Source organism: Myotis brandtii, unplaced genomic scaffold (assembly GCF_000412655.1).
Source record: "Myotis brandtii unplaced genomic scaffold, ASM41265v1 scaffold333, whole genome shotgun sequence".
In the NCBI taxonomy this organism is placed as follows: Eukaryota; Metazoa; Chordata; class Mammalia; order Chiroptera; family Vespertilionidae; genus Myotis; species Myotis brandtii.
The window spans coordinates 1,936,666-1,960,429 of NW_005362842.1; the positions used below are offsets into that span (position 1 = coordinate 1,936,666).

Consider the following 23,764-nt stretch of genomic DNA (forward strand, 5'->3'; position numbering starts at 1 on the left):
ACACTTAATATAGAAAATTTAGGTGCATGCCTTTTCAAATCAGGCAGACTAGAAAGCCCTCTATATAACATGCTGGAATTTCTGGTCCACACTTTAAGGAAAGAAAAAGAAATAAGACATGTAAGGATTAGAAAGGAAGACATAAAATTCATTCTTTGTAGGTGACATGATAGTCCTCTTAGAAACATTTTAAAAATTGTAAGAAACAATAAGAAAGTTCAATGAGGTTGCCAGATATAAGATCAACTTGCAAAAATCAATACCAGCAATAATGAGCCAGAACATCTAATTTAAAGCAATTGTAATACAAATTTTAAGGTATTTAGGATTTAAATAGCCCAATCTATAATAATAAAAGGGTAATATGCTAATTAAACCAAACATCATTCCTGATGTCCTTCCCAAACAAGCCGGGGCCAGAGGGAAGCCAACCAGAGGAGGGAAGCAGCCTGGGTCCTGGGTGCCTGTCGGCTGCAGGAGGGAGAGAAGTCAGTGCTGGCAGCTGGGGGAAGGAAGGCCTACTCTTGCACGAATTTTCATGCATCGGGCCTCTAGTAATATATAAAATCTCAATGGATAAAACGTTACAACTAATAAAAGATTTGAGGGAAGATCTGAATAAATGGAGAAACAATCCATGCTCATGGATGGGATGATATTATTACACAAATAAAAATTCTCCCCAAATTCATCTATAAACTTAATGCAATGGCAATAAAAATTTCCATTGGAATTTTAAGGAACTTGATGAACTCTCTCTAAAATGTATATAGAGGAATAAAAACCAATAGTTAGCAGTCAACTTTGAGGGGGATTTAAAAAAGAGGGACTTATCTTAACAGGTATAAATATATTATATATGCTATAAAGCCATAATTATGAAACTAGCTTGGTATTCATGCTCAAAGAGGCAAATGAGCCAATAGAACCCATGCATATACAGAAAGTTCAGGTGTGATAAAGGAGGCTCCACAAATCAGCTGGACCAACTATATAGTAAGTGTTTTTAAGGAGACTTTTTTACTCTGTGGAAGAAAATAAAACTGAAAACTAATACCTTCTACCAAGGTAGCTGATTCCAGGAGACCTAAGATGTCAGTGTGAAAGTTAAATTGACAAAATTAGAAATGAATATTGAAGAATGACTTTGTAACCTAGTGCTGAACAAGGACTTCTTTTTAAAATGTTTAAATTGGTTTTAAAGAAAAGCAGAGGGGGGCGGGGAGAGGGAGAGGGAGAGGAGGAGGTAGAGGGAGAGGGAGACAAGGGAGAGGGGGAGAGAGCTCAGTCAGCACAAGCTTTCTGTGTATGGGACACCTCTACAACCAACTGGGCCACACTGGCCAGGGCTGGGCAAGGACTTCTTAAACAAAGTGGTTGTCTTTCACTGGGAGAAGGAGAGGGAAATGACACCAGTTACTCATCTACGAGTACCACACAGCAGTGAGCAGCAACTGACTTCATGTGTATAGACAGCAGTGTAGAAGGCAAACATAGTACTGAGTGAAGAAAGTGAAATACAGAAAAAGAAAACATAATATTTATCTAAGTAAAAATGCACATATAATACAATAGATTTTCTAAGGACACAAAATAAAGATATTAGAAGGCTGCCTATGATAGCGAGTAGGGAATGGGAGAAAAAGAAATAAAGAAACAAACTAGTCAGGACATAGTCAAGATAGACTAGGTATGATCAAGTACCAAAGGACCCCCAAATCTCAGTGGCTTAACCACCCCAGCAGTTTCTCTCTATCAAGCCCTATGACCACAGCGGCTGGCAGGGTGGCTCTGCTTCCTCAAGATTTCAGGGACCCAGACTTAGAGTTGCTTCATTTCAGTAGAGGCTCTTCGACTTCTGCAGCCGGGGAAAGTGAAATGGACCATCACACAGGGGCTGGTCTCAAGGCCTGCCCAGGTCTCAGGGCCACACCTAACTTCAACGGAACTGAAAAGTGCAACTGGACCGTATGTCTGGGACAAGGAGAAAATTTTTAAAAATAACAAACCATCACTTAAAATGAGGTTGAGCTCTAGCCACCTAGCTCAGTGGTTAGACTGTCGGCCCTCACACCTAAGGGTTGCGGGTTTGATTCCCAGTGTTATGCCCAGATTTCAGGATCCCCAAGAACCCACATCAGGGAGCCAGTCCGATGCAAAAGCATAAGAGTCTTTATTCGAGCTAGCTCGGCTCCCCCACCTTGCCGACGCAGCGACAGGAAGCAGAGAGAGAGAGAACTCTGTGTGGAGAGGGGTTTTATAGGGGGTTGGATTAAGGGGAGGAGATAGGGCTGTGGCCTTGCCGATTGGCCAGGCGCAAGTCGGTGTCTTGTTCCTGGGTGTGGCTAGCAGAGGCTTAGACTTCTGGGAAGAAGCTCCTTGCCAAGCACATGGCCAAGGTAAGATGGAGCACTTACCCTGGGGCAAGATGGAGGGCGTAGCCCTCGCCCTTTCACCCAGCATGGGTCTGGGCCTGGGCAAGACGCAACCAATAGATGTGTCTCTCTCATATCTATGTTTTCCTCTCTCCCCCTCACTCCCTCCCTTCCACTCTTTCTTTAAAAAAAAAAAAAAAAAAAAAAAAAAAGGAAAAATATCCTTGGGTGAGGATTAACAACAACAACAACAACAAAAAAGTGGTTGAACTCTGGCCAGTGTGGCTCAGTTGGTTGGAGCATCGTCCCATACACTGAAAAGTCACAGGTTTGATTCCCAGTCAGGGCACATACCTAGGTTGGGGGTCAGAGTGCCTACCGATGGATCCTTGATTCTCTCTGATATGGATGTTTCTCTCTCTAAAAAATCAATTTTAAAAATGTGGTTGATTTTACTGCACCAAAAGCAAAGGATTTTTATTCAACACAGATTACCATAAACAGAATTAACAGAAAAAAATCTAGACAATACCAAGCATTCCTACAAATGAGGAGTTAATTGAGCAAAAGATATGAACTGGGAGTTTACAAAGATAAAAATTTAAAAGGCTAATGAGTGTATGAATAAATTATCAAATCCATTAATATTAGAAAAATGTAAATTAACATAGTAATGGGGAAAATACCTTGCAGGTGATAAAAATTTTTTAAATTGGATAATGCTAATTGCTGCCATGGACTGAGTCCACAGGCACCTTCGCATACAACTAAGAGTTTGGGTGCAACTATTCTAGAAGCAATCCAGGAGTACTTTGTTGAATTACGTTTATACATACCCTATAAGTCAGTCAGTCCATCTGTTCCTAGGACTATACTCCCCAACGAAAGCCACACAAATCTAGGAGGGCTTCCTGAGGAGGTGTGCTGCAGCACCATTTCTGGTTGTGATGAGTTGGAAATTGCTTGTCCCTCGTGGGAGCAGGTGGGTAAATCAAGGAGCACAGATGCCATGGAACATTGTGCAGTGATTGGAGTAATGGACGAGGTGCACAGCAGCGAGGGTGGATGCCAGAGCCGAGTGCTGAGTGATGTAAAGGAGCTCTAGGATGTTCCAATTTACATAATGATATACATGCATACTAAATAGTGCCTTGCGTTTTACAAGAATTCATTCAAGCAAAGGAACGTATGTGAACTATAATGTGTGTCTATTAAGGAAAGGCAATGAGAGTGAAGAGAGTGGATGAAAAATATAGACATAAGCAGAACAATACAGAGGGTTGTATTAGTTTCCCATGGCTGCTGTAACAAGTCAACACTGACATAATGCATTAAAGCAACACCATCACATTATTCTGGAGGTCAGAAGTCTCAGATAGGTCTGCAGGGCTGTGCTCCTGGGGACTTTCAGGGAGGACCTGTCCCCTTGCCTTTTCCAGTTTGTAGAGGCTGCCTCGATTTCTTGGCTCATGACCCCTTCCTCCATCTTCAAAGCCAGCAGCATAGCAGTCTCTTTCCTCTCTGACCTCCTGCTTCTCTCTTATAAGGACCCTGTGAGTACATCTAGCCCTCCAGATAATCCCGGATAATTTTCCTTAACTTGGTTGCATCCAAAGTGTTTCTTTTGCTACATAAGGTAACAGGTTCTGGGTATTAGCATCTTTGGGGGGTAGGGGCATTATTTGGCATATCACAGGAGTTTTGATTTGAGGCAGAGAATACTCGGGTATGTACTGGGGTATGGTCTGAGCCAGCACTGGGAGGTGAGGGCAGGAATGACTTACCTGACCAATTGGGCTGGTGGATCCAAAGGTTCCTATGGAGATAGAGAAGGATTTCAAATGCCAGTGTGCTTTCTCTTCTGCCCGTGTTTCACAGGGACAAATCACATCATAGTCCAAATGGAGGTAGATCAGGAAGTGGTATATACTTTGTGTTACAGCAGAATCTTCTGGCTCCCCAAAGGTCTGACCCAAAGTCAGATTTCCTCCCCAAAGGGGACCAAGTCTATGCTACATGAAAAAGTGCAGGCTGGTCAGGTTAACCAAAACATAAACTCATTTGTTCTATGATAGTTTGGTTATCATTCAGCCATATTCACCTCCCCCACTCCTACTTCACCACAATGGGAGGAATGGCCGCATTGGTGTTCGTCTTGCTCAGTGGCTTGCTTTGGTGGTAGCACACAGGACATGAGGGAGGCCTTAAGAGCTCTTGCATTGGTTAGCTTGGCTCTGGTGCATCGATCCTGGAAAGCACATGGCCTTAGAGATAAGATCTGGAATAAACACATGGAGCAGACCTGACCACAGTCCTCAGCCTGGAGCCAGGCCTGGCTGAGCCCAGCCTAGGTTAGACAAACAGATGCATGAGCTCAAGAAAAATGGCCTGTTCTTGTACACTACTGAGTTAGGGGGTATGTTATCCAGCAGTGAATCACTAATAAAGGAGCACATAGATTTTCATTGCCACCTCACAAGAATCATAACTTCCCATGTTATGAAATCGGGGCTCAGAAAGGGTAAAATGATTGATTCAAGGTCACACGTTCATCAATAAGTTCTGGTGGTCAGAAGAGAGAGTGTGTGTGAAAATATTGGGCACATGAGCAACACTATTTGCAGATGGAGGGGAGGGGAAACGTAGGAAGGGCCTTGTGACTGATGACACTGACAGGAAAACATTTTTCAGGGGCAGCTTTAGAAGGGGAGTTCAAAGGTGAAAATCAAGGAGAAGGATGCTGATCTCTTCACGATTCTGATGTGAAGAATTATCATTTAGTGGCTTATGCAAGAGCCTGTGCTATGATTGTGTCTCACAATGTCATGGTGAGGGGTCAGCCAGGAAACGAGGCGTACATTTTAGCCCGACACCTTTGCTGAGAGGTGCTCAGCGAGGCCAGAGCTCACTTCCCAAATGAGCGAGGCAGACAGTCTGAGGGTGGGTGGGTCTTCGATCTGCTGTCCTGCTGTCCCCTCTCCCACTGGGGCTCTCTTCTTGGGTTTTGCCTCTAGGTGACTGCAGTGGGCAGCTCTCACTTTGTCGCATGCCCTTTCTCATTGTCTAGGTGAATCCCCAATGAGACGCGACAGAGAATAAGCCTCCTTTCACTGACAGTGGTCTTTGTTTGAAATTTTCCCTTCAATTTAATGATACTCTTGTACATTTCAAAGAATAACGCTTTGGACATCATCAAAAAGCTTGGTAGGCATTTCCGGGGCTGCTGACGCAGCGGGCTCGTCAAGGTCCAGCAGTCCCAAGTCGTGGCTACAGATTAATGCCGTTCCTTGGGAGATCAAGGATGTCCTGGAGTGGGGTTCACATTATGAGCTGCCTCAGCTTTGAAAAGCCACAGATCTGAATAAAAAGCCACTGAGCGGGAAGGGAGTAGTAGTTCTGGGAGAGGGGCTATCAGGGCCAAGGAGATAATCCTTCAGGTTGTTTGTTTTACATATTCTGGAAATAATTCGATTTACCCGTGGCTTCTCATCAGCCTCGCAGTGATGGCAAATTAGCTCCACCGAAGGCTGTTCCTAATTCCAGGGCCCATGCTGTTCTCGGCCAATGTTCCCGAGGAGAAGGGAAGTGCTCAGAATGCTAAACACCTCACCTGGCCCAACACTAGATGGCTTCTGCCCATCACAGATATTTCAGGTTTATTCTTTCTCCAGCCTTTTTTTTTTATTTTTTATTTTTCCAATAGACAAGTGGACTTGCCATGAATTAAGTGTGAATTGAAGTGAAGCCTGGAAGATGCGATGTGCTCGCCTCCTCCTCCCCACTCCCACCCTGAAACTCTTCTCCTTTCTCTGGAAACTGAAACCATGTAATTGAGAACTTTCCAACCTGATTTCCTCTGCCACAAAAGTAATTTTTAAACATCCTAAAGCTTTTCTTTCCAGGCTGCAATCTTGTGCCTGTGTCCATTTAATTCCTCCCGCCATTTGAGCCCTGAGCAGTGGGCTTGGTAAGAGGTGCAGCCGACCAGCCTGCTGCTCAGCTCAGCAGCATCCTGGTGGCTGCTTCCGGGCGGGGCAGAAGCGGGAGGCCCAGGTCTGAGCTACAGCTGAGAAGCAGAGTGTGGCCAGCGAGGCCAACAGAGCTAACCAGGCAGAATGGATAGGAAGGGTGGGGCCGCAGAATGTTCATGGATTTCAGACAGTGGGATCTGGCGTGAGTCAAGGCCTACTTCAGAGATAAATCACACCGAGTTATTTTAACAGAGTGGATTGCCCATAAAAATTGTTAGTAATTGTGGTTCTCAACTGTGTCGAGGCACCATGGGAGGGCATTTCCATTTTTAACTTTAAATGATCATGAAACACACAGTGTCATCTGTGTGGCGCCATACAAGTTGAGATGGTCCACCGTTTCAACATGTGGTTGGGCTCCTTTCCTTTTGGTGACATTATGTCCCTGCAAAGCTGGGCTTCTGGTAGATGCTGTGAGGAAAGGCAAGTATTTCACAAAGATCAGTGTGGACCAGGCGACAGCGTCGTGTCTCAGCTCCATCCAGTCTGAGAAGTTGTTCAGTGGTCAACAGATGCACGCATCCCATTAGTGAGTAACTGTGCTTATTTAAGAACAGAAGTAAACTACTTTTCCTTTGATTTGTGTGTACTGTTTTCTCAAACCACTGTTAGGTTGTTAAGCTGTAAATACTTAAGTTGCTTGGTCTAACTAATGAAGGAAACTGTTAGGTATTTCTTTGGTTAGGAACCTATGAAAAAAATTACAGAAATACCAAGGGCACCATGAACAGAGAAAGTCTGGAAAGCTCTGGTTACCTACATGTAAAGGATCAGCTAGGAAACCGAAAAGGTGAAAAGAGAACATGAGGGTGTTATACATGTAGCAGCTTGGGAAGCAGGTATTGGTAAGGGCTGGAGAGAACAGGCTGGGATTATGAATATTTGAGGATTGGAAGAGGGAGCGCTTTTTGGCTGATGCTGGTGTCTCTGAGGTTCCGCAGTGAGGCTGGCTCTTTAAGTGTTGGAGAAACTGCAAACTAGATCCAACTGTTGTGACAGAATGGACCTCCAGGGAGAAGTGATGGTGGAGTGATGCCAGCAAACTCTTTTTCTCCTCCTCAGCCTTGCAGGCTCCCTCTATCGCCTCCTGTTGGCAGAACTAGCATAGAGCCAGGCGATGGAGCAGAGATGTGGTTTGTTTGAACCACATATATTTAATTTTTTAAAATTTATGAATACACTTGACAGTCAATATTATATTAGTTTCAAGTGTACAGCATAGTGGTTAGACATTTATCCAACTTATGAAGTGATCCCCCCAATAAGTCTAGTACCCACCTACCTGGCACCATACGTAGTTATTAGAATATTATCAACAATATTCCCTATATTGTACTTTACATCCCCATGACTATTCTGTAACTGCCAACTTATACTTTGTAATCACTTTACCTTTTTGCCCATCCCCCTTCCTATTCTACCTGGCAACCATCAGTTACATCTATTTTTAACACTATGTCCCCAACACTCAGCCTACCACCCCATAGGTGCTCAATAAACATTTCAAGATAAACTGTGTTCAGAAAAAGAGTAAGAACTTCAGTGTAAATGAAGAGGAAAGATCAGAAAAGGTCAAGGAGCTGGTGGCAGAACCTAAAATCAACAAAGTAAAGTTTTAGGCACAAGCTTCCCTGAGCCCCTAATCTCCCTTCCCTGTTCGGTTTTTCTCTAGATCAGTAACTGCCCTCTGACATACTATAGAATCTTCTGATTTACTTGATCGCCCCTTCCCACTAGAACATAAGCCCCTGATGGACAGAGAAAGTTTTTGTCTCTTTGGTCCACTTCTACATCTCTTACGGTGTCTGTACATGGTAGGAACTCAAAAATATTTATTAAAAGATTGAATTTTTCCAGTGCAAAGAATGCTCATATCACACTGTTACAACTGTCTTAGCTGTTACTCTCACTTCTTAGGAGTGGAAGGAGGGGTTGTTATAATCTGTAACACCCAGACTGGCCTCACCCATCACTGTGTAGAGGTGTGTGTGTGGTGGTGCGGGGCGGAGGGTGGGGGGGTTGCTTCCCCTGTGGCCTGCCCACTCCTGCATCAGAATCTCGATGGCCCTTTGCTCCTTGATTCTTGTCTCTTGGACATGAAACGTGCTGCCTTGTTCACCTGGTGTTTAACCTTCCGACTGCTGGCCCTCCCTGCCCCATCCCTCCACACCTTCACCTGTTAAATCCTATCCATCCTTCCTCCAAGGCCCCTTCCTCAGGACAGCTTTCTTGGTCTGTATATGCCACATGGCACTGCTGGTGATTCACTCTCCAGTAGTTATCAGGGGAATGTTATGGTCGAGTTGTAGGTTAAGCTAGTATAACCCAATGCTGCCAGCCTTCTAATTAAAACCACACTGGTTAGGGAAGATCCTGGGTATTCCAGTCAAAAGCCCGAGCAGCGGTTCTCAACCTGTGGGTCGCAAACAATGAAAATACATCCTGCATATCAGATATTTACATTACGATTCATAACAGTAGCAAAATTACAGTTATGAAGTAGCAACAAAAATAATTTTATGGTTGGGGGTCACCACAACATGAGGAACTGTATTAAAGGGTCGCGGCATTAGGAAGGCTGAGAACCACGCTCCAGAGGCAACGCTACAGCACCTGGGTGCTTCTGATGCGCTGATCAACAACCTTTATTTTGCTAATTAGCACAGGAAATGTCAGAAATTGGTTGTTGTGGTTGAAATCAGGGACCTGTTGCTTAGCATAATAATAAGTATTATAAATGGACTCTAATTGGTAAAGTGGAAGGTCTCAATAATATGTGGGTTGGTTGGCCAATTTTTTAAAGTACTTTCCAGACTTATGCAAAGAAGAGGAACCCAAGAAGTCTTCTAGCCTTTAACCCTAGGGATGGTGTCCAAGCCAGGATTCCTAAATATTCCTGTGTCGTCCATTGGATGAGGGGATTCCTGGTTGTCTGATGTGACAGTAGCTAATTGATTTTGCCCCTAGAACAAAGGAGGCAAATTACAGCCTGTGGCCTTGTTTTTGTAAATAAACTCTCACTGAAACACAGCCTCACTCACTTGTATGCCTATGTCTGCCTTTGCACTACAAGGGCAGAGATGAGCAACTCTCTCTGAAACACAGCCTCGCTCACTTGTATGCGCATCGCCTATGTCTGCCTTTGCACTACAAGGGCAGAGATGAGTGGTTGCAACAGAGACTGTCTGACCCACAAAGCATAAAGTATTTACTGTCTGGCCCTTTACAAAAAAAAAAATGTCAACTCCTCCCTGAGAATACTGTCATAACTGCCACAGGTGACCTTCTCATGCAAGGTAGTAACCAGCTCACCTACAAGGACAGATTGCTGGGACTACATTGACATTTATGGAATAAATTGTTTGACCTGCTTTGCACCTGCTCACTGATAAACAGTGGTGTAATTGATGCTCATCTGTGTAGGAGACTTTGCCCCGAGACTTGCTTTTATTATAACCTAATAATGCAGTTGTTGGGGAATCATTAACCTTAACTCACCTCCAATTTCTTTGGTGGCTTCTGGTTTCTATGCAAAAGAACGTAAGGGTTGTGCCCGAGTCATGATGAAATTGGCATGGCTGAGTTTCTGACGCGAGGCTGTCTTTCTGCCAAGTGCTGCGGGGAAGCCCGGCGCGTCCCCTGCCAACGGCTCATCAGGGGGCATCATTCCATCCTTCACAGTTGTTGTCTCTGCATCCCCCTCTAGAACAGGAGTCTCAGGAAGGCAAGAAAGTGTCTGTCTCATTCACCTGTATCCCTCATGCCTTGCCCATCTCAGAGGTGCAGGACATGTTTGTAGACGGAAGGAGTAGGTGCAGCAATATCTGAACCTAATTGATTTTTGGACGCTTGCTAAGTTGGTTAAAAGAATGAACCCAGCTGTGGACTAGATTGAGAAGCAGACCGGGGTCCACGGTAACCTACAGGACTCCTCTTCTACCTCAATGGCTCTCCTGCCTCCCTCCCTTCTGGAGGTGGGAGTTGTATTTGAGGGAGTGTAGCTGTGCCAAGGGGCTTGGTGGACACTGTCTCCTTAATTCACCTCGTAGCCCTAAAAGGCAGGGAGTGTCATTCATATTTTACACACGAGAACAATGAAGCACAGACAGGGATGGGATCGGGCTTTAGGTCCAGGTGATAACAGAGCCAGTCTTTTCAGCACATCAGGATGCCTCCATGCTCAAAGCGTCTTCTTTTGTTAGTGAGTAAGCCAGTGGATGTGTGAAGGAGTTACCTTCTCTCTGGCATTGCCACAAGGGGGTGACAACCACGTCACCTTCTCACAAGGGGACATGTTCCAGCGTCAGATGGTTCTGGTTGTCGGGATTGGTAGGACCCAGAGGCCCTGGACTGAGACGACCAGCATCCCCAAAGCCTCGGAATCCCTGTCCTCACCTACCTTCCTAAATGTCTGTGGTAATAGTCAGCAAAGTCCTGTCCACCCAACATCTGAAATAAAGTACAGGGGGTGTGGGAAAGTAAGCAAGTGAGTGGGGTTTGGATGATGTCAGAAAGAAGATGGATCTTAATTATGTTCCCTTTCCCTCTTTTTCTCTCCGTGCGTCATTTCCATGCTGAAATTGCAAATTAATGGTCACATCGAACTATCTGTCAATGTATTACTGCTCTTGTAGTATCAAATTATGTTGGCAATAATGTTTCCAGCTGTCCAGGATTCCATTGCAATTTAATTTGAAAGGAATTCAAATTGCATCTCCAAATGGATTTTAAAAAAATTAATTTTACGTAGAAGTTATCCACCTCCATATTTTCAGCCCCGTGCCCCAAATTATCTTCAGTTTAGGTTCAGCTTTGAACAGTACATATGTTACAGCCAACTCCACATGCAAAAGATGAATACGTGGAAAATTCATGAATTGGAAATCTGCTTTGCTGTTCTTTTTTAATAAGATGTTCTGCCTTGATTGAGGTCATCAGGAGATTCCACAGCTATTGCCTTTGACAGCAGGGATGGAGACTGGGTCCATAGAGAACAAAAAAGGCTCGAAGTCTGACTTAACCACATGGTTACCCTTAACAATTGGAGTGTGAAGAGAGTCCTCATCCCCCCCTCTACCCCCCCTTTCCTTATGGCTTTTCCCCTGCAGTACATTAGGGCCTTCATTCTGGTTTGGTCTTCAGTCATCCCCTGCTTTCTGTATTTACTCATTCTTAGATATATTTATTTACTAAACAGCTAGATGTTCCAATTATAGAAACGAAGCGATCTAGGGGATAACAAGTCAGCAGGGGAGGTGAGCATGAAGCAAACAGAAACCTACAGTTTGATAAGAGCAATGGAAGCAGCATGCCAGTGTGTTCAAGGAAGCAGGTGGTGGAGCAGGTATTGACTCTGCCCGGGCAAGAAAGGCTTTTGGACAAAGTTACAAGGAAAGGCTGGCATTGGAGCTGGGCTTTAAATATACTGAATAGGAGTTTGCCCTGTGGCATCTCAAGCACAGGGAAGAACATGGCAAAGGTGTGGAGGTGTGGACGGGCTCAGGATGCATTACTGCTTTAGGAAGGACCCCAGGAGAGAGCCGTGGAAATGCGGAAGGGGACTGGGAGGGAAGAGGGTGCATGTTGGGTTCAGGTATTAGATTGACAGCAGTGCTTTAGCGAGATCCAAGCAGGAAAGGGGAGACATGACCAGACTTTTGGAGGACCAACCTGCCTTCAGAGGCAGCTGCAAAAACAAAGCAGCCTCTGAAACCGGGAGTCGGTCAGTCACACAGACAGACACAGACACGTGCACGCACATGTTCCTGTCCCTAACGTGTGTGCAAGGACACAGGTAGGCCTGGACTGAGAACACAAACACAGGCCTGTGGCACATCCCTTCTCCTTTCACCTGACTCCGTCCTCCCCACAAAGGGCCTCAGGCACATGTGTCCAGAGACTTCAGTCCTCACGTCCAAGCCTTGTCCCCAGACAGCCATCCTTCGGTCACCCAGTGGGCCTAAGGGTGCACACATGTGGAATACAACCTGATCTTGAAAGGACAGACCGTGGAAAGATTTGAACAAATCTTCACGACGAGTTTGAAGCCACTGGGGCAGGGAACTCAGGGGTGTCTGAAGCTGGTCGGGAAAGGGGACACTTTGAACCACTGACTCCTGTCCAGGAGGCCACAGCTGAAGAGGATCGGAGGGTCCTTACTGCCCTGGGCTCAGGACAGGTCCCGTCGCCAAGTCTAGGGAATAGAGCACATGCACCCAGAGGATGAGCAGTTTGTTTTTCCATCAGAGGATGATTTTCCGGCTCCCAGACAAGCCACCCTCTCTTCTGCTGTGCTGTCTGCCCTCTCGGTGGCGTGTATGTAGGCTGTTACTCAAGAAGGTCATGTGGACGGGGCCTTATCTGGAGGCAGAAAGCATCGGCTCCAGACTTGGACGTATTTACACAGAAAAAGTAAATTCAACAAAACCAATCTCCACTGCGCACACAGGCGTTGTCAGCAGTTTCCAGCCTGTTTGCACCAACCCGGACGGAAAGCTGAGCGTCTCCCTGCCGCAGGCTATTCCTGAAGCAGGAGCGGGATCCCGCGGCCGAGGTTTGGGGGTCAGATTGAACGCGTAAAGGCCTCCGTCACACTAGTTCTGAAGGCTAGTTTTCATTGTCTGGGATTTTAGGACATCCTCTTGCTGGAATGCAAAAATAGACACGTTCCCCTTAAAGACTTGGTGGCCTGCTGGAGGCTACGGAACGGGACGTGGTGTTGGAGGTCTGGGCTCAGCTCCCAGGGGCAGATTGCCATCTGTTCCTCTCGTTTTAACAAACATGAACTAGCCCTCAGCAGACCCTGTGCCATGTGCTGGGGTCTCTGGACAAACAGAATGGGTCCCTTGCAGCTGGGAGAAGTGATGACTAACTGAACCAGCAATTCCTAGAAAGCATGACAAGTGCTGAGTGGGCTGGACATCTGTGCAAAGAGCCTCGGGAGCCCAGAACCGGGGACCTGGCTTGTGGCCCTGGGTACGACATGTTCTTTCACTGGCCTCCATTCCCTAAGCCAGAGAAGCATTCTCATCCTGCAGGTGCCTTCCTAGCCCGGGCTAGTGCTCAATAAATAGCCACCACCTCTCCCGTTCTGCATGGCAGTTCTCGGACTTACAGACACAGCCTGCTACACGGTGTAGCCCGCCTCCTTGCCCTGTGCGTATGCTCTGAGACTTCCTTGGCCTCTTCATCTCCGCAGTGCGGAGAACCCTCAACATCCTAGCTCAAGGCGTGATAGCACATGGACATCTTTGCCAAGTCCCCTTTGCTGCTGGTCACTGGGTTCCAGGCGGTATCCCTTTTGGCCTGAGTGAGTCAGGCAAACCTCAGCCCTTTCTCAAACCCACGGAAGTCCAATCACAGCAAACCGTTTTTGCTGTATTCTGAGGACTGTATGGGAGATCCAGGAGTCACACAGAGAGCAGTCATCTTGGGCTCCATCCAACCATCTTCCATCTTGATCACCCATCCTCTCCTGGTCCATCCCAACAACCCAGGGAATCCACTTTCCTCCTCCTCCGAGGCCTGAGCACCACTGAGCCCAGGGCCCTGGGAATGCAGCTTCTATTCCCCTCTACGCAAGGCCCGTCCATCTAAGAGGGATGCCCACTGTCAGGCAGAGGCAATTCCTTTCGCTCTCTCTTCAGTTCATTTTATACTCATTAACAGCCCTCTGAGATTAGCGCAATAATTTTCCCTTTATAGATGAGGGAGTGGAGGCTAAGTGCTGAAGTGCCCTTGCCCAAGGTCACGCAGCTCATGAGCGCCAGAGTCTGGCTTCAGGCCATGCTCTGTCTGGCTCCCCAGTCCCTGTGTGTCTGAGGACAGTCAGTCACAGGTGCTGCGGAGGGAACAATGACTTTTCCTGTGCCCTGGCCTCCAGCTCTGGGAGGAAGTCTCTGTGCTCGGTGGCAGGCGTACAGCATCTCTTGCCCTCTTTGAACAGGTGCCCCTGCCTGCTCCTTCCTTTCGGAGAAGCAGAGAGATGTTTGCGTGCACACCTGCACAGGTGAGCGATGGGGAGAATGCTGTAGTAGCCAGAGGGCAGATGAGAGGACAGGGCAGTGGTCTTTGCCCCCTGCGGCGACCCCAGGCTCCTGAAGCTCAGGCCACTCCTGCCTGATGGTTCTGGGCTTTCTCACAGTATCCTCCCCAGGCCTCCCCAGGTCCTGATGGCTGTGACATGCCCCTTGTTTGTGTCCTTCCCCTGGTTCCAATCCCTCAGGGTGTCACGGTGCAGATCAGACACAGAAACACAGGACCCTTGTGAACTTCAAATTTTACCATATGGCTCTGAGCACCCATTTCAGCTCATAGACCTACGCTTTCCTCTAGGCCAGTGGTTCTCAACCTTCCTAATGCCACGAGCCTTTAATACAGTTCCTCATGTTGTGGTGACCCCCAATTTCATTGTTACAAATTGAACATAACTAAAGCATAGTGATTAATCACAAAAACAATATGTAATTATATATGTGTTTTCCGATGGTCTTAGGCGACCCCTGTGAAAGGGTCATTCGACCCCCAAAGGGGTCGAGATCCACAGGTTGAGAACCGCTGCTCTAGGGTGAGGCAAGGACCAGGCTGCCCTCACAGGTCATGGTGAGACTTACAAAACAGGGCATCCATTTGACTGGCAGTTGCTGAGGTCTCCTCTTTGGGTCTCAGGCTGGGCATGGCTGGAGGGGGAGCAGAGATCATCTGCTCTCAGGAACTTACCTTCCACTGGGCAGAGGCAGTTTCTAAAAATCTGTCACAGTGCAGCCCTGGCCGGGTGGTTGAGTGGGTTGGAGTGTCAGCCCAAACAACAAAAGGTTGCAGGCTGGATTCCTGTTCAGGGTACATACCTATGTTGTGGGTTCCCCTGTCAGGGTACATATGGAAGGCAACCGATCGATGTCTCTCTCTCACATTGATGTTTCTCTCTCACACTCTTCACCTTCCTCTCTCTTGAAAGGCAATAAAAACATATCCTCTGGTGAAGATTTAAAAAAAATAAAAACACACACACAAAAACCTGTCACAGTGTAAAATGATTAACATATAAGGAAACAGTTAACAATATGAGAAAGCAATAGCCAGACATCTGCCCAGAAATGCAGAGGGGAAGGAAGTGAAGGGTTTGAAACACCAGGGGGAGGAGACAGGCAGCCAGCAGAGCAGAGCAGAGAGGGGGGAGGGGCTGGATGCCCTTCCCCAGGTGCAGGCACAGAGCCTGCCCACCCCCTTCTCAGGCCCCTCTGTCAGGCACGTCTTCTTACTTTGCACACTAGGTGTGGAGACAAACAGACACAAGTTCAAAACCCAGTCTGCCATTTGCTAGTCTCGCTACTCTATACAAGTTCCTGGGCCTCTCTGGGACTCAGTTTATTCATCTGTAGAGTGGGCTGGCATTCCCTCTCCTATGGTGTCACACGATGATGAAGATGATAGAACCAAGTATGTTGGCTGCTGGCCATCAGAGGTGTCTGTCTGTTTTGTTTGTGCTTTCAGCGAGTATTGGAGATCCTATAATTATATGTAACATTATATGGTGTATCTTAAGATATCTGACAAAATGGGGTGTCAACTTTGGACTTCAATGGGGCTTAAATGTTCCTGTTCTCAGTCACTAATGAGAGGGAGAGGGAGCCTGAGGGCACTCACCCCCTCAGGGCCGGGCATTGGCTTTGAAAACCCACCCTGAGGAGGAGTGTTCCATGGGCTCTGAGCAGGGATGGCAGCCTCCCTGCCAGGGCCGTTCTGGCCTCTGGACAAACAGAAAGGCTCCAGCTGGGCGAGCTGGTGGGGATGCTCAGGGGCTCCCAGCAAGCAGCCTCTCACTGCCCTGTGCTTGCACATGGTCCCCGTGCCAATGTGAGCTGTTAAGCCAAGCAGCAGCCACCACCACAGCGGATCATAACCCGCCCCCCCCCCCCCCCCCCCCCCCCCCTATGGGGACCGCACTTTCTACCTTCCGTTCCACGTGGGCTCAGCACAGCGGACCTTCAGCAACAGCTTGTTCAATGTCACAGTTTCAAAGTCGCCCGCTTGCTTTTGGGAGGCTGGCTCTCCTTTACCCAGAGGACCCGTGAGCATGGATAACAGGGCTGTGAGAGTGACCGTGAACTCCTCCGTTGAGCTGGGGCCAGGCTGCCCACTGTCCCCAGCAGTGCGCGAGCAGGTCTGCCCTGGCTTGCCAGGCTGCTGACACGTCTGGGTATCCTTCTCAAACGAGGAGTGCTTTGAAGTGGTTTTGGTAAGGCTCTGGCACAAGTCGCAGACATTTCAGGACAGATCAGGAAACTCAGGGGCATCAAGACCCCTCTCCCCCTTCCTATGGCTGCGTCGGTGCAGAGGCAACCCTACCCTATGCTTTGAGGGGACCAGAGAGATGCTAGAATCCATCATTTTGCATAAGGATGCTACCCTGCACTGACACTTATAAGACATTCAGAATAGATGCAGCATATGAAACATTATTGTTATTTTTATTGCTACTCCTATTACAGCAAAAGAAAAACTGTCATGTACGGAGTGTGTATTAAGTTCCAGGTGCAATTCTAAATGCTTTGCAAGCAGCATCTCACTTGACGCCCCCTTTTCCTCTGAATGAAGGTGGCTACTATTATCACCATTTTACAAATAAAAAACAACAACGACCCAGAGATTACATCACTTGGTAAAGTCCTTTGGGGAACATCTATGGATTCAGTCTCCAGCCAGTGTTAACCTCTGTCACAGAGACCCCCACACGGAACCTGTGGGACTGCTGATGACAAAAGAAGTTCTGTTTCTACTCGAATGAATGCCTAACCCTTAGAATGAGCTTTGCTTGTGGGGATTGAGAAAATGCATTCATTTGTTATCATCTGTTTTGTACAAAAACATCTATTTCATTTGTATAAATTAGGAACAGAATATTCATAATGAAGTAATTCAGAGCTCATGTTCTAGATGGGGGCCTGGGAGCAGGGTCAGTGGGAGGGATGGAGTGGGAAACAGCCCGAGGGTAAGAATGCATGGTCAGATCTGCGTTTAGAATGATGTCCCTGGAGGGGCCTGTTTGGGAAAGGAGGACAGGAGAGAAGGAGGTTGAAGGCTAGGAAATGGTGGGTTGCGTTGTGAATGAAAGGAAGGGAAATTCCAAGGCACATTCACCGGGTCGCATGCCCAGCATGTGCACCTATGTGCGGGTAACTGGAGAGAGGGGCTGGTTTCCCAGGGCAAAGGATGGAGCTTCATTGAAGGCAGGTCAGAACTCCTGCAGCCTTCTCTCTTAGCACATCCCCAAAGTGCTGTGTGTGCTGTGGGTGGTACCCAAGATGGTTTTCCGTGGTACCCTGATGAACCCTTAAGAATTTAACAATTTTGCGTTTATTTTGATGGCTAATGTTTATTTACTGCAGGTGATTTATGTTTCCCCTTTTTATATGGTTATGGTTTCTTTTAGATGCATGTATTTAAGTAACAAAAAGGAGTTTGATTTATAGGAACATAAATTGTATTCTATGCGGCAAAACCCACGAAGCAGTGGCTGACTGGCTGCGATAGGCTGGAAGAGCTGTTCCCCACAGTTCTACGGGACCCCCACCCACCTTCCTCACAGTCTCCTCTTGTGTCTTGCTTGTGTCCGCAGACCCAGTGCACGGCCCGCAGAACGTGGAGATTGTGGACATCCGGGCCCGGCAGCTGACCCTGCAGTGGGAGCCCTTTGGCTATGCGGTGACCCGCTGCCACAGCTACAACCTCACGGTGCAGTACCAGTACGTGTTCAACCAGCAGCAGTACGAGGCTGAGGAGGTCATTCAGACCTCCTCCCACTACACCTTGCGGGGTCTGCGGCCCTTCATGACCATCCGGCTGCGGCTCCTGCTGTCCAACCCCGAGGGCCGGATGGAGAGCGAGGAGCTGGTGGTGCAGACAGAGGAGGACGGTGAGTCAGGGAAGCGCCCTTACTTGGGAGTGGGGGATGTTGGACCTGCTACAGGGCCATGCCCGTCAGCTCTGAGGTGTTTATCCTTCCTACTTCTGTAATCTCCCCTCTGCATCTGCTCTTTTCCAAGGTCTTCAGTGCAGACTATGCATTGCACAACTCCAGGGGGCGCTGTTCCCATAGAACTTGACGTTGTACACAGCCCACCTTCATGACAAACCCTTCCTGACTCCCTGGAAATTGTTCCTTGCAGCCATTCTCCTTGCAACCCCCACAGACTGTACTTCTAGGTAAAAGCAGCAGTGGGGACTCAGCCTCTGTCACCTTGGCCCCGCCTTCCTGCTTGCAATGAACCTCAACCTTTTGTGGGTCCGGCTCTCCCTGGATCGGCTTCTCCGGGTGATCTGAGTGTTCTGCTTCTGTGAACCTGTTCCCTTCAGCCTCCAACAAGGGCTTCTGTCTGCAGCCAGGAGCTGTGGCCCTGAGCTTGGCCCCCCCATAAAGCCTCCAGACCTTTCCCCAGATCTGGCTCCATTGTTTCACAAATGTGCAGCCCCTCCCCCAGCAGGTAGAATAATGCCGCATCTGAGAAGGTGGACTCTTGTTAAGCAACACATAGGACACGTTGCTTAACCTCTCAGGGCCTGGGTTTCTGCATCTATAACATGGAGATAAAAATATCTCCAGTGCCTTCTAGGTTGTGCTCATAAAAAGGGATGGTATATAAAGAATTCAAATAATGCCCAGCAGATTGTATGTTTTCAATAAATGCCGCTGTCACATTTGCACTAAATCACAGAGAAAAAATATTCATTGGCAAAGGACCTTCTAGCACAGCAACCCGGAAACCAAACACCTGCCCTAGGAAAGCTCTCCAGAGTTCTAGACAACTACCTCAGCTGGTGTAGAAAAAGTGACCCAGATGCTCAAGGAATGGCAATGTGGCCAGTGCCTGACCTGAGAAGCAGAGGCAGGGCAAGGATGGATTAACAACTCGTGGCCATAGGTTGCTAGACAGGGAGGAGCCAGTGTTGAAGGAAACCCAGCATGAATATTCAAGACTCAGAAGATGAATGGTAGGGCTTGATCCAGAAGCAGCTCAGGGTGTTTGGTTTTTGTCCAGATGCTCTGCCCACCTTGGGCTGCTTTTGGAGGGCTGCCTACATATGCAGCAGCAAATCCCCAGTCCCATCTTTAAGCCCTGCTCCAACCTCTCCTTTTCTCCTCCTTGTCACCCGGGAAAAAAATTCACAAAGCCTTTATCAAAACAACGTGAGTACAGCAGTGCTTTGAAATTAAATTTTAATTAAGCAGCATTAATAAAACATTAATTCCTACTCTGCAGAGATGTGTGGACATCGTCATATTAAAAACACCAGCACATGAGACGCCAGTCCTTAGTCTTATTGCTATTCCTGTGGTCCCACCTCGGGAGCCGCTGGGCTGAAGGAAGGTCTCAGAGAGCACAGGACCCTCTGTCCACCAGGATTAGGTTCCGTCCCCCTGAAGAGGGGCTCCCGTGGGACTCCTTCATCTCAGGACAGGCTGAGGCTGGAGCCGGGCTCCAGTCCATGACCCCCCTCAGGAAGCCAAGGAGCAGCTCTCGCGTTGAGCTGACTGGACACGTACTGCTTTTGTCCCTGCGACAAAATTGTCTTCTGGGGAATTTGTGGGTCTGTCATTTCAGCTGAGGGCCTGCAAAGTAATCCACCGCTGGTAAGAGAAGCTCATGGCCGTGGAGCCCTGCTGCTTCATCTTAGAAGCAGCTGTTGATAGGAGACTAAACAGGCTTTTTATTTTTCCCTTTTCCACAAAAATCTCAGCCAAAACCACAGCTCACTTATTTGGTGGTTCCTTCTCCATCTTTCATCAGCCCACAGCCAAGTGTGTTGAAAGACGACAACGATGTTGGTGATGGTCTTTGCGGCTGCCATTTACTGAGACCTACCCTGCTCTGGGCTCTAATGGGCATGTTATATACAACAACTCACACCCAGGATTTCATTTGAAATGTTTCAAAGCTGTAGAAAAATTGAAGTAATCAAACAAAGACCCCTAAACCCTTCACCTAGATTCAACATTTGTGAACACTTTGCATAAATATGTGTGATATGTATGATAGGGAAATCTTTACAAAAATGCATGTGATATTTTTTACTGTTTAAAAGGAAATGGCAGAAATCATGACACCTGACCTCTGAACTCTTCAGCATAGGTGACCTAAGGAAAAGGTCATTCTACATGTCCACAACATCGAAGAGCATCTAAGAAATTTAGCATTAATTTAAAGATAATCAAATAGCTCCAGTAAGTTAAACCCGACTTTATGTGACAAACCAGCATATGAGATATTTTTTGGCAAAAATGCCGCCTGGGTTGGTGGTGTGTACTCTCACTGTGCCATGTGTCAGGGGGCCCCTCTACCAGTCACTTAGATAAGATGGGGACCACCAGTCCCGCCACTGTAAATGCACTCCCCCTTCCCCTTGTAAATCAGCTAATCTGTGCAGTGAGATTTGAGGTTCTGTGACTATCCCATCCCTCTAGAACTTTTCAGCCAGTGGTTTTAGCACACCTTCACAATCCTGCCCTGAATCATTTATTGCACTGGTATTTACAAATGGGTGAGTTTTAAATCTTTCCCTCTACATGTATTAATTAACATTCATATTTATAGAGAGCTCTTCTCTCCTCATCCCCTTTCCCATAGTTAGTATCCCTATTGACTCATAGGTCATTTTTTGACCCAATGTATTAAAATCCAGTACTATTTATAATTCTTTTCAGTGCTCAGATGGTCTCATGTATGGGTAGTGGGAATCCCTTCGAGTTGGCTCCTGGGTCCTTCTGACATGTTCTCTTTAGTCTTCCTTGCTGCTGGCACAAAATATTCTAAAATGTGCTCATAATGTCTCGGCCCCAGGCCTGAAGTCAGCCACTTCTCTCAGGATTCCTGGGTGCTTTCAGTGCTACCTTTGCACTAAAATATACAACTTGGGTGTGCTCTGCTCGGTGGGGTGTCATTGCCTCTAGTCTCTTCCAGTAGGTAGAGCTGGGGGATATCATTTATCTTTTTAAATCATGAGCTCATACTGACTCAAATCCAGCCCCTCAGGAGTCTTCTGCACTTGCCCTCATTCCACTCATATATCTCCCTTCTCCCACAGTGAGAACCCTGATTCCCAACACCCACAGAGTTTTTTTTTCATTTGCTCCATCCTACTATATATGAAATAGTTTCACAATTACAATACCAATCCTTCTAACAAACTAAGTGAGGTTAAAGATTTTCTTTTCAGTTTTTCTCTCCTTAGGCAGTCAAAACATAGTGCTCAAGGTTCCGTCTTCTCTCTACATGGTTATATTATCAGTTTGATACTCAGGTTTGTTTGTGTCAATTTGGAGGCTTGCTTTCCCTCTCATCCTTTTTATTTAGTGTCATTATTTTTAATATCTAAACAGGCACATGGTTCAAAAGTCAAACTGTATAAAAAGGTGCACTCAGAGTATTGCCACCAACTCTACCTTTTCCCCACTGTTTCTATCTACACCTGAAAAGTAATCATTTTTAAAAAAATATATTTTATATTGATTTCATAGAGGGAGAGAGAGATAGGAACATCAATGATGAGAGAGCATCATTGATCAGCCACCTCCTGCACAACCCCTACTGAGAATCAAGCCTGTAACCCAGGCATGTGCCCTGACCAGGCATTGAACCATGACCTCCTGGTTCATAGGTGGATGCTCAATCACTGAGCCACACCGGCCGAGCTGAAAGGGGACCATTTTTATTCATTTCGGGAATATCTCTCCTATAGTTTATCTTGCAAAAAAAAGGACAAACGATTTTTCCTTCTCTTATTTTTTATATAAAAGATAGCATAATAGATGTACTCGACATCTTCTGGTTTTGTTTACTTTAATACATCCCAGAAATCACTCTGTGTCGCTTTGTAGACTGTGTCACTCCTTTGTGGGGCCTCAGCATGTGTCTGTGCCATGGTGTATTCAGGCAGGATCCTATGGACACGTAGGTTGTTCCCATCATTTGTTATGACAAATAGGACTGTAGCAAATACCCTTGTGCACATGTTGCTTGGTATTTGTGGAGATGTATTTTCAGGGGAAATTCTTAAAAGTGGGATCACTGGCACCAAAGGGTAAAGGCATATGCAGTCGGTTAGATGTTGACATACTCTTCTTTAGATGTATCATTCCACACTTTCACCAGTAACACAGATTCATTAAATCTTAGCCCCAAATTGTGAACAAGGAAACAACATTGTTTTTCTTATTTTACAATAAAGAAACTTAGGCTCCCATATAATTTATAAGATTTATAAAAAATTTATGCCTCTTTCATGATAGCACAGGTCCCTGTTTATATAGTATATAATATGTTACCATAATTGATGTATAAAATGATGAATCACATATACTCCATATCTTATTTCATTTAGTATACTAAGTGTACTTTAACTGTAGGGAAGACTTACATATCTCAGGAATGAGCACCTGTATTTGATATGCATTTCCAACAGGCCTAGTCACCTGGCTTCTCAGGGCACCAGAAGCCAGAATGAGGCTACATGTTGCTAGGGATAGGTGTAGATATGGGAGCATGGTGCAGCCCCTGAAGTCTGGAGAAGAAAAAAGTGAGAAGTATAAAAGGCAGTGACAGCCAGACAATAGGTAATGCAGCTCAGAGTCATTTAAACAGGAAGAAGCTATGCACATGTTAGTGTGACCTGAAGGCATCCCTCACTTAGAGCTCAGTACATTTTTGGTGTTTATACAGATGACCTTGAGATATTATAAAGGGTAAGGAGAAATGCAGTTATGGTGTCCAAATGCTAACTGTGAGCTAGGCATTTTGCTGATAGGCTTCATTCGTGCAATTGCCAAACGCTGTGATGTAGGTGCTGTCGACACAGATGTGTGGAAGAGAAACCTGAGGCCCAGAGAGTGTCAGGAACCTGCCCACGGTTACCAAGTATCAAATGGAAGGACCCAGAAATATACCCGCAAATCTTAGTCCTGATATTCCCCCTGACTATCTAATGTACAATCTTATACTTGGTTAAAACCTCCCTAACATTCTCTCTGCTTTATCTGTGTGTGTATGCATATAGATGTTTAGTTTTTGCCTGACACATAGTAGGTGCTCATTAACTATTTGTTGAGTGAATATATGAACATCAGAATTTATGCCTCTTTCATGATAGCACAGGTCCCTGTTTATATACACTGTTTAAGAAGCGGAGGCTACATACAATATCCATATCAGCTTGCTAGAGCTGATCATTAGCCTTTCTTCCTGCCTCTGAGCTTCATGATATCACATATATTGCTTGAAATTAGCTATGGTAGGGATATTTCCACCATGTAAGTCCGCAAACATATTGGTGTTCTGTTTTACCCAGAGAGCTTATTGTGAGACA

General features: G+C 46.4%; 1 protein-coding gene across 1 annotated transcript in view; it reads left to right on the top strand.

The window, feature by feature from the left end:
- Positions 1-23,764, top strand: part of PTPRT (protein tyrosine phosphatase, receptor type, T) — a 694,385-nt gene that overhangs the window by 329,545 nt on the left and 341,076 nt on the right. The window contains exon 11 of the mRNA XM_014543700.1: positions 18,024-18,320. Coding sequence (XP_014399186.1) covers positions 18,024-18,320 — 297 coding nt within the window. The remainder of the gene's footprint in view (positions 1-18,023; positions 18,321-23,764) is intronic.